Below are 12149 nucleotides of genomic sequence, written 5' to 3'. Positions count from 1 at the left end.
ATTCATGAAAGATTTTTTTTTTAATTAATGGATTAATAGATAAACAAATAAGACAGGTTCATCAATAACTTTCCTTCTATAGTAAATCAGAAATCATTTGGGAGAGGAGATGCCCCAGGCTCTCGCTGTCCCAGTGTTGCTAGTTTATGGAGTGATTTGGAAGCAAACAGTATTAATAAAGACTAGTCAGTGGTTTTCACATCCTGACAGAGGCTGGGAATCCTGCTTCTCACAGGACGTCCTGTCAGCTGCCCTCCCAGCTACACCAGATCCTCTCTCCGTCCTCTTAACCACTGCCAATTCAAAGGTGAAGTCTCTTACGAGGAAAAATGAGAGAATTAAGCAAATCCTCACTAAAAGGGTGTACAACCCGAATTCCGGAAAAGTTGGGACGTTTTTTAAATTTTAATAAAATGAAAACTAAAAGACTTTCAAATCACATGAGCCAATATTTTATTCACAATAGAACATAGATAACATAGCAAATGTTTAAACTTAGAAATTTTACACTTTTATCCACTTAATTAGCTCATTTAAAATTTAATGCCTGCTACAGGTCTCAAAAAAGTTGGCACGGGGGGCAACAAATGGCTAAAAAAGCAAGCAGTTTTGAAAAGATTCAGCTGGGAGAACATCTAGTGATTAATTAAGTTAATTGATATCAGGTCTGTAACATGATTAGCTATAAAAGCTTTGTCTTAGAGAAGCAGAGTCTCTCAGAAGTAAAGATGGGCAGAGGCTCTCCAATTTGTGAAAAACTTTAAAAACAATGTTCCTCAACGTCAAACTGCAAAGGCTTTGCAAATCTCATCATCTACAGTGCATAACATCATCAAAAGATTCAGAGAAACTGGAGAAATCTCTGTGCGTAAGGGACAAGGCCGGAGACCTTTATTGGATGCCCGTAGTCTTCGGGCTCTCAGACGACACTGCATCACTCATCGGCATGATTGTGTCAATGACATTACTAAATGGGCCCAGGAATACTTTTAGAAACCACTGTCGGTAAACACAATCCGCCGTGCCATCAGAAGATGCCAACTAAAGCTCTATCATGCAAAAAGGAAGCAATATGTGAACATGGTCCAGTGTGCCGTCGTGTCCTGTGGGCCAAGGCTCATTTAAAATGGACTATTTCAAAGTGGAATAGTGTTTTATGGTCAGACGAGTCCAAATTTGACATTCTTGTTGGAAATCACGGACGCCGTGTCCTCCGGGCTAAAGAGGAGGGAGACCTTCCAGCATGTTATCAGCGTTCAGTTCAAAAGCCAGCATCTCTGATGGTATGGGGGTGCATAAGTGCATACGGTATGGTCAGCTTGCATTTTTTGGAAGGCTCTGTGAATGCTGAAAGGTATATAAAGGTTTTAGAGCAACATATGCTTCCCTCCAAACAACGTCTATTTCAGGCAAGGCCTTGTTTATTTCAGCAGGACAATGCAAAACCACATACTGCAGCTATAACAACAGCATGGCTTCATCGTAGAAGAGTCCGGGTGCTAACCTGGCCTGCCTGCAGTCCAGATCTTTCACCTATAGAGAACATTTGGCGCATCATTAAACGAAAAATACGTCAAAGACGACCACGAACTCTTCAGCAGCTGGAAATCTATATAAGGCAAGAATGGGACCAAATTCCAACAGCAAAACTCCAGCAACTCATAGCCTCAATGCCCAGACGTCTTCAAACTGTTTTGAAAAGAAAAGGAGATGCTACACCATGGTAAACATGCCCCGTCCCAACTATTTTGAGACCTGTAGCAGAAATCAAAATTGAAATGAGCTCATTTTGTGCATAAAATTGTAAACTTTCTCAGTTTAAACATTTGCTACGTTATCTATGTTCTATTGTGAATAAAATATTGGCTCATGTGATTTGAAAGTCTTTTAGTTTTCATTTTATTAAAATGTAAAAAACGTCCCAACTTTTCCGGAATTCGGGTTGTAGTTGGATTTATTTCATGCTGGAGAAAAGAGCTCATGTAACCCATGTGGCTCATTTGCCTCTAGTCATCACTGCAGTTTGTCATGAATGTCAACCAACACACAAGATTTCACTGATGATCTGTAGTTCTTCTATGAGTCACTGTTCATTTTAAAGGTCATCCCTGCTTTGCTATAACAGACAGATAAATCTAGATAAACTATCCATAGTAGGAGAATGATTATGAGTTTCCTTCTGCTCCACATTTTTTCTTCCTGTTACTGTCTTCACCAGTTTTTCTCTGTGAACTTGTATAGGAACCAGGGACTCTGGTTAATGGGTGGGCGGCACTGAAATCCACCAACCAGAGTGCTGTGGTACTTTACAATGCACGATTACAACCATATGCGACCTTTGATGAAAGAAAAGTTCAGGGCCAAATGAGTGTGTTTGTGGTGTTTTTTTATTATTCTTATTACATCCCCACTGTGAAGATTCCAGATAACATGTCCTTATGTGCTTCCAAGAACAACAGAGAACTGTAGAAGTGCTTTAATACCCTCAAAATATGTTTATATATACATTTACATTTAGCAGACACTTTTATTCAAAGCAACTTACAGTACATTTTTTTTAACCAGCATGTGTGTTCCCTGGGAAATGAACCCACAAAATTTTGCACTGCTAACCCAATGTGCTACCACTGAGCCACAGGAATAGTTTTTGAAATGTAACAATTTTTTCAAAAGTCATTTTAAACCTGGCTATGTATGGCGTACCATTAGGTGTCAAAAAAACTTTTTGTTATATAATCTGTGAATTTAGATTAGTGTCAGGAACATTTGTAGAATATTTCTTGCCTTTTCTCCATATCTCACACACTCATGGGACTGAATTTTGTTGGTAAACATGAATATGTGCACCTATTGACAAACCAATGCAACATAAAAAATAAAAATAATATATATATATATATATATATATCACTTTTTTGGTGAGGTTTATGTGTAATTTTAAATCTCAAATAAGTTTTTAATTAATAAAAAAGTGGTAAATGCAGTAAAAACTTTTCACATTCACTCATTAATCAGAAGCTGCTCTTCAGATACAATATGGATTTAGTAGAAAAATATTAAGTTTTATAAAAAATAAAGTCATTTCGGGTCAAAATGTGTTTGGAATGCATTATGAGGGTTCAACTTTAGCTTTGTCTTTTTGTCTCCTCAGGTATTGTCGTCTTTGGTGCCATCGTTAATTGGTTACATCAGTGACAGTGATCTCAGTGACACTGCCTTGGGTGTGTTGGTGAACATGGCTCAGGCAAACCCTGCCTCTCTCGTTTCCTTCCTGTCCACCCTAAGAAATGTGGGTCAGAAGAACCCTTGGTTGTTGGGACACATCGCTAAGATCCATGGGGCAGTGGGTCTGACTAGTGAGGTGGGAATTTAAATCACAATACATGTTCATGCATCAAATCCAGCTAAACACTGAATGCGCTTGGTCATACTGTATGTCAGAGTGCTGATTCTGCCCCAAGATTAATCAGACTGCTCCAGTGTTTTAAAACAAAACAATTGTGACTTCCTGTATGTCAAAAATGATTTTTATTTGTCACTTTGTTTTAAAGGGGCATTCAGTAGCCCTCTAATGGACGCATCACTGTTCTTCATGTTTTTAAGTGCAAATACCACAAGTGAGTTTTAGAAAGCACTCTGCACAATAATTAATTCCCTTAAAAAATATTTGATTCAGTGAAACATTGCAGGTCACATAATTTTAGCATGTGTACACCAGTCAGATGATTCTTTACAAAAACAATTAATTTCTTAATGTGTAAAACGTTTAAAATTAGCAACAAACCATCATGGCGTGAGATGCTGAAAAAAAAGTCTAGCGCATTTTACAAGGCCAGTACTAAAAAATAATGCATTCAGAATGGAGCAAGACTGTCACACAACATGGAGGAAAGGCACACGAAGACGAAGGTCATCTACACAAGAGTTTAATCAAATCCAAGAAGATGATAATCCATGATGGCAAAGGGAACACGCAGCAAAACAACATCAACAATACCAATATTATTAGAACAATTAGGATTAGCATAAACTATGAACTTTGCTTTTTTCGGTCTGTTTTAGTATACATTTTCACTAGACTTCCTCTTTTTGCAGCTTTTATCCTTCTCTCTTAAAATCTCTGTTTCTGTCACTGTCCTTATATTTTCTATTTATTTCTATTTATTTCAGTTTTTCTTTCTCTCCTTACATTTCTCAACATTTTCAGTTCCTTTTCTAATTTTCCCTTTTATTCCACAGTTGCCTTTCTTGTGTTCTTTTGCATATATCACATATACCTGTATCACTCAAGTGGTTTTTTACACTCATGAATTTTTACTAATTATTTAGTACTACAACCTAAACTATTACATAGGGATTTATTAACAAATCTCTAACTCTATTAAATCTAAACTCAGATGAAGTTGTTGAGAGGTAGTTCATTTTCTGTTGTAATATATTTATCTTTTGGCATTTTTGACTTTATCAAGAGAAGCGGGAATAGAGAGGGGGACTGGATCGGGAAAAGTCCATAAGCCAGGACTCGAACTTGGGACACCGAAGCACACATTATATGTCAGCACACTGCCCACGAGGCTGTCGGCACCAATTACTTCATTTTTGTTGTTGTTCCCCTGCAGTAAATAATGCTTTTGTTCCACTTCCAGCTACTTCAGGATTTGTTAGCAGTAATTTAATCACTAATGGCTATACTCTCTTTATGTGTCATCATTTTCTTGTTAATTAAGTAGCCTGAAAGTGTTGACACAGTTCTGGGTGTGTCAGCATTACTAAGCTTTGCTCATCCCTGAGGTGTTCCAAACCTGCTTGCTGTGCTGAGGGACGAGGAATCATTTTAACACGTCATCAAGAGCTCTAGCATTCATCCTTTTGTTCTCTATCTGTTTGGTAAACCCATACCTGCAGCGTACTTGGCTGTTTTTCAATGTTGCCTAATGTGTTTGCTTTGGAGATGGACCACAGTCTGACCAGTTGTGATGAGGGTCATGTGGAGATAAAATGGCTCACGCTGAAGGAAGTTTAAATTCAGTTACTTTTTGAGTGGACCTGCTCAGAGCTCCCATGCCTTAGCAGCAAAATATTCAAGGAAATATGGCACCGTCTTCAGCTTTTACTTCTTAATGACCATGATATATACAGCATATAAGATTTCTGGTTAGGTCTGTTGAGGAAATGGACATTTTTTTTACTAAACTGGTTTCATGTGGTCAACATCCCTGCTTTTACAAAGTTTTGTGTGACAGTGTTGGCTCATTGAACAGTCACATGGATATGTGCCAAATTGCTGAATGCTGAAAAGGTTGATTCTTCCTTTTATATTTGTGGAGGGGCAATTAAAGTAGACAGCAGAATAAAAATACCAAAAAGAAGTGTTAACATGGCTTTAGAAAGGCGCCACTGAAACGTGATCCACTCAACATTTCACACAAAAACGAACTCATGTGCAAATGCATGCGCGCACACACATGCTCAACCACCATGGAAAATAGATCAGACTGTTTTTGGATGGGAAATCTCAGATAATTGCTCAAGACAGGCCAAATTGCTCCCTTTTTTCTGCGTAGCACCACATGCTGCGAATCTGCATTTCTCAAAGTGTTCCTGCTCCTTCTGGAATAAATAAATAAATGTTGTAGGTAAAGATAAAAAAGGCTGGATTGAATTAAAGTCAAGAAAGTAAAAAAACAAAAACACAGAAGTTAATTATACTACTCTTTTATATACCGCAGTCAACCACATTTACATTTATAGTGTTTTTCTTTGAATTTTGAAAGCACATTTTCTAAATATATTCAGCTTCTGTTTTGTCTTATTTCATGTCCAGTAGACAAAAGCCAGGGGTGTCACAGCCTGGGGAAAAAGGGGGACAAAGTGCATAGGGCCCAGAGACTGAGTAGAGCCCACAACCATGTCCTTTTTGAGGGCCCAATTGAGAAAATATATTTAATTTATTGTGCAAAATATTACGGAGCCCCGCACATGACATGCAAGAAAAAATAAATAAATTGTGTGCACGATTTACTAATTCATTCCCTCAATTTACTAAAACGTGCACACGATTACTATTGCGTTCCCTCGATTTACTATTGTGTTCGCTCGATTTGATAAATCGTGCGCACGATTTAGCAAATTGAGGGAACAAATTAGTAAATCGTGTGCACAATTTATAATTTGAGTGAATAGTAAATCGAGGGAACGCTATAGTAATCATGCACACGATTTAGCCTTATTTACGGGAAGTCGTGGCCTAACGGTTAGAGAGTCGGACTCCCAATCGAAGGGTTGTGGGTTCGAGTCCCGGGCTGGCAGGAACTGTGGGTGGGGGGAGTGCATGTACAGTTCTCTCTCCACCCTCAATACCACGACTTAGGTGCCCTTGAGCAAGGCATCGAACCCCGAACTGCTCCCCGGGCGCCGCAGCATAAATGGCTGCCCACTGCTCCGGGTGTGTGCTCACAGTGTGGGTGTGTGTTCACTGCTCTGTGTGTGGGCACTTCGGATGGGTTAAATGCAGAGCACAAATTCTGAGTATCACCATACTTGGCTGAATGTCACTTTCACTTTTTCACTTTCGCATTTTTTCCTGCGTGTCATGTGCGGGGCTCCGTAAAATATAAAATAAAGTAAAATAAAATAAAAATTTTCTTTCATTTAATTTTCAGGGTGAAATGTGACATTGCTTGACAGTTTTTGTATGATTCACCCAAACCATAGAATATAAATATGGTGGTCAGTGTGGTATTGCCATAGGATAAAGACACAGTACTTCTTGAAAGGGTCGTTGTGTACTTTATTTTTGGTTTTGATTACTTTCTGTACTTTCCCAACAAACCTTGAAGAAATTATCACATCTTTTATAAGAGATTAATTTTATTTAAATTTATCCCTGGCCCTTTTGGTGATGTGTGACATGTCTGTTAAATCCGCATAAACAACAGAAAACACATACAGATTGGTCCCACGGCTGCTCAACAACTGCAAAATACATGACGTTTTTTGATGCAACACATCATTGTATATTCCTACATAAACTTTACATGACATGTTTAGCTGTGTACTTTCCTCCTGTCTGCTTGTTTATTTGCAGATGTCCTCCTAAGTGTTGCGATTGGAATGATTTGTTTGATACATTTTTCTGGTAACATGACTGAATAGTTAATGTTAATAAATGCTCTCAACATTACATTTATGTAAATATTAAGAAAATAGAATCAAACATTTAATTTGACTCCCCATCATGCTGAGGAAAGAGTCCAAATTATGTTACTCCTCTATGTGAAAATGTTAAAGGGTTAGTTCCCCCGTCTTTGATCTTTCAAACTCTTTCATTTCATTTGTTCATCATCCATCATGGATGGGCACTTTTTATTTCACTTCTTTTTGGACTGAAGCACTGCAACACCCGTCGAGTGGCATTAAACAGCTGGAAAGATCAAAGACCGTTTTTAATATAACTCCGACTGGATTCAGCTGAAAGATGAAAGTCATATACACCTGTATCATACATACATACATACTGTATACACTGAGGGTATTTTATGGCCTAATTTTCATTTTTGGGTGAACTAACCCTTTAAGTCATGTTTATTTTTTGTAAGGGGGCACAGCTAAATATTAGGTTTTAAGGTTATTAAAATAAGTTGGTTATGGAAGACACTCTAATTCCATGACTGGTATGTTTTATGTAAATTCTGAGGGAATAACTTGGAACTTTGTTACAATGGTGTGTGTGTGTGTGTGTGTGTGTGTCATTCTCTTGGTATAGGGTCCATCATGCAAGCTTGCCTCTTGTTCATGCCCTCTGTATAATTCTTTTGGGACGTTTCTTAGAATTGAAGGTTATTTACACGAGTCTGAATGATGAACCATGGCAGCTAGTCCATATGCAAACCACAGTGTGGGGCATCAAGCAAATATTACTGAACAGTGCCTGTTTTTATCCATGCCAGTTAAAGGCTCAATTGTCAGCTTTGATTTGGCTTTGCATGTTTTCCCTAAGAGTGATGTTTTTTAACATCTGCTTACGTCCTAATGACTCAAGCACAAGTAGATTATTTGCTGTAATGACTCAAGCACAATCACCAAGTGTGTTTTATAACATGCTACAGCAGCTTCCAAAAACAGTTTGTCAGTTAATTGTTTTAAATTTTTCCTAGAAACTAGTCAAAATGGAATGCTAACCTGGCACAATTCAATAATATCAGCAACAGGCAATTTGTTTGTCAACTCCAGAAGTGACAAGCTACAAAATGCAACAAACCACCACCAATGTGTGGGTGTCACAGTTATGGACTTCTGTTCTCGTGTTCTTTCTGAGTTTCCTTATTTGGTCATGTTCCTTTTCTTGTTTAGTAAGATTACTCCCCACCTGTTTCTGTTCTCCCTGTTTACGTTTTAGGTGTTTATAAACCCTGTCTGTTTGTTTTTTTCTTTGTGGGTTCTTAAAGTTATGTACGTGATTGTTCTTCGTTATTGTTATAATTAAAATCAACTTCTTTGGAATTCCGTGTGGTCCTCTCTCAGTAGACACATATTGTTACAGAAGAACCGACCGATCACAGAAGATGAAGGCTGAGGATGCGCTGAGGTGTTTGCGGCAGAGCGGTCGGAGGTTGGAGCAATATACGGAGGATTTAGTTAAGCTCGCTATCCGGGTGAGCTGTCACGAATCGTTCCTGGGCACTTGTTTTCTGCTGGGGCTGGACGAGGATACAATCTGCTCTTGTCCTTTGGTTAAACAGTTCAGACATTGAAGTGGACGAAGTCAATGTGCAACCTGAATTTCCTCGTCCTGTCTCCTCAGGAACGGGCCGTGTTTCGCCTGCTCACCCCGTGCCGGGAACCTCCACATACCTCTCCAACAGCTGCTTCCTCCTACCCAAACCCAACCACGCCAGTTTTCCCCCAATCTCTAATGTTTCCCTTAGCCCATCAGTGCGGCAGCCAGCGGCGAGGTCAAGGCTGCCGCATGCAGCAAATCCAGGGCCGCCGTCCTCGAGCCCCGCTCTCGCCGCACCAGAGACATAAGTGCCGGCGACTCTTGTGGCAAGCCCGCAAGTGTTGAATATGGCAAGCCCATATACATTAAACCACCCACTCCTCCAGAGCACCCTGGATGTGCTCCCGATCTCCTGTTAAGCCCAGGAGAGGCTCCTGTTCCCGAGTTAACCCCAGTATGTTCTCCTGTTCCTGAGTTAAGCCCAGAATGGGCTCCCGATCCCCAGCTCAGCCCAGGAGGGGCTCCCAGTCCCCGGTTAAGCCCAGGAGGGGCTTCTGTTCCCGAATATAGCCTAGGAATGGCTCCAAATCCCCAGTTAAGCCCAGGAGGGGCCCCCGATCCCCAGTTTAGCCTAGGATGGGCTCCAGTTTCACGGTCAAACCCAGGGAGGGCTCCTGAACCCCAGAGCTCGCTCCAGTGTCGGCTCCAGCCCCAGAGCTCGCTCCAGTGTCTGCTCCAGGCCTCGAGTTCAGCCCTGTAAGTTTTCCCAAGTATTTTTTTTGGGAGGGGGGGCAGTTGGGATCCAGGTGTAGAGGCCAAGGCGGGGGCTGCGGCCTCGGAGGCTGCTCCGCCATGGCCGCCCGAGTCTCCAGGGCCGCCCGAGTCTCCAGGGCCACCCAAGTCTCCCGATCCACCATGGCCACCCAAACTCCCTGCACTGCAATGGCTCTCCTGCTGGGAGTAATGTCACAGTTATGGACTTCTGTTCTTTCTGAGTTTCCTTATTTGGCCATGTTCCTTTTCTTGTTTAGTTAATTGATTACTCCCCACCTGTTTCTGTTCTCCCTGATTACGTTTCAGGTGTTTATAAGCCCTGTCTGTTTGGTTTTTCTTTAAAGTTAAGTACGTGATTGTTCTTCATTATTGTTATAATTAAAATCAACTTCTTTCAGAATCCAACACTTACCCTTATCTTGTTTAATTTCGTTTCTCTTTTTCTACTACTCTGCAGTACCAGTTTTATAGTGCCGCCACTTCAGTTTCAAACATTAACACAAGTGACTGAAATTTGATTAAGTTATTATTAACGAGTATTAACATCTGAACCCTGACATGGGGTCCCCTGTTGGCCAAGGGGCCCCATGCAACCACTAATATTGCTTATTAGTTCAAGCCAGCTCTGATATGAGGAAAAATAAAACAAAGTAAACTAATAAAATATGTTACTGCACCTCAATGACACTTTATAAAGCATACATGCATATACATTAATGAAACCACATGTGATTTCTTCAAAAAGGGATATTCTAGGATAAATAAAGTTTAAGCTTTTTGGAGAGTATCTGTGGCATGCTGTTCATAACCAGAGAAAAGTCACAATATCATGACCATTTAAAGCCAATAAACCTGACAACTTTTGAATGACATCTACACAATGATACAGACATAGATAATCTCACATTCTTTGGTGGAGATGTTTGTATCACCATCAAACATAAGATAGATAGTGGCATTAGTAAGATTAATATTCAACCCGTTGTTTTTCATCAGTATTATTTGTAATTTGAATATTATGAACGGGGGTTCCTCTTTTGCTAAGTTGTAAGACAAGCTTTGGATGCTTTGACATTTGCCTTCGAATTTGTAATCTGGTGTCACACTTTACAAGAAAAAATTATTGACTGTTGTGCTTAAATCTATACATCTCTCACTTTTTAAGATTAAAACTGATGCTTGAAAGATGGATTCATTGTTATTCTTAATGAAAAGCAGTAGGCTACAATGACAAACTAGCTCATATAATGTCAAAAACGATTAAGACAAGGCATGGCATATACATCATGCAGCATTATATATAAACTAATAAATAACAGAAAGTTTGCAAACACTGTGAAATGAAATAGAGAAAGAAAGAAAGAAAGAAAGAAAGAAAGAAAGAAAGAAAGAAAGAAAGAAAGAAAGAAAGAAAGAAAGAAAGAAAGAAAGAAAATAAAGCACTCATACCATTAGCATTACATAAAGAGAAAATGAAAACAAAAAAGCAAAGCAAAACTAAACTGGCTGTTTACAATAAACAATACTTTTGGATTTCACTTTTTAGAGTTTACACTGCAAAAAATTCAGTTTCATAAGGGAAGTCAATGACTTTTTGCGACAGGTGGGATTCAGCTTAAGGGACTTCTCATTAATTCCTATCTTATCCATAAACAGTGATTGAAAAAAAAACCACCAACGAAAATGTAAATCTAGTGACCACTTTTTTAAAAATGTAAATGTAACAATATGAAAAAGAGTTTAAAATGGGTACAAAAAAGTGCATTCTGCTGGCGTCTTTAGAACAATTTTTTTTAGAACATTTTCATTTTTATCATTGAATTGATTTATTTAAAATGGGCATAAAATACTTTCCTTTGATTGCAAAAGTTATTACAAACACTCAACTCGACTGTGGTTTTCAGTCGTGTAGTGTGGACAGAGATCTTTTCTGAAACGTAACTTTAATTTTCCACTTTAGCTTTAAAAAGAAAAAAAACTTTTGCAGACCAATTGGTGTATGTAATCAAAAGTACCATGAGAGCTATAGAGTGCAGACTGCACCGTTCAAAACAAATGTACTTTGTACGGCGCTATGTTAAGTTGAACACACCTAACGCTAGTGTTTATCCTTGATTAACCCCTTAGGTATGAAAAATTTGGTATATAAATCGATACCCAGCCCTACAGTATTCCATACCAGACTCACACGAATGGTTGAGCAAATGATTTTATGTCTGAGCCAGTCTATCCACCCAAACAAACAGATTCCAATTGAATTTGGTGCCACTTATGTAGAAATTGCACACTACAATTATATTACTCTTTTAAGAATGCAATAGCATAATCCTAGTGTCATTTAACCAGATCTTCAGACTGATGGTCCATCGCACCTTTCATTGGTTAAGATCCGCCCAAGAGGCCATCTGACAGAAATGTAAAGCAACCAGTCACAGTTTGATTTGTTCAGCGTCAGACCTTTCACACATACAGTCTTTACTGGTAAATTACCAGTAAATTACCATTAAGAGAAAATCTGTGAAAAAACAGGACCTTTTTTTAAAATAACAGTAAATTAAGTCCTGGCAATTTGGAATTTGTAACATTGCCAGTAAATTACACTCTGTGTGAACACAGCACAAGATAACCTGTATGATCGCATACTTAGAACACGCTG

General features: G+C 39.0%; 1 protein-coding gene across 1 annotated transcript in view; it reads left to right on the top strand.

Moving 5' to 3' along the window:
* LOC132155915 (ventricular zone-expressed PH domain-containing protein-like) overlaps nucleotides 1-12149 on the top strand; it is a 142910-nt gene that overhangs the window by 67273 nt on the left and 63488 nt on the right. The window contains exon 6 of the mRNA XM_059564687.1: nucleotides 3152-3361. Coding sequence (XP_059420670.1) covers nucleotides 3152-3361 — 210 coding nt within the window. The remainder of the gene's footprint in view (nucleotides 1-3151; nucleotides 3362-12149) is intronic.

The sequence above is a fragment of the Carassius carassius genome, chromosome 13, assembly GCF_963082965.1.
Source record: "Carassius carassius chromosome 13, fCarCar2.1, whole genome shotgun sequence".
In the NCBI taxonomy this organism is placed as follows: domain Eukaryota; kingdom Metazoa; phylum Chordata; class Actinopteri; order Cypriniformes; family Cyprinidae; genus Carassius; species Carassius carassius.
Note: the sequence above shows the minus strand (reverse complement) of the source record. Positions and strands in the feature narration are given on the sequence as shown.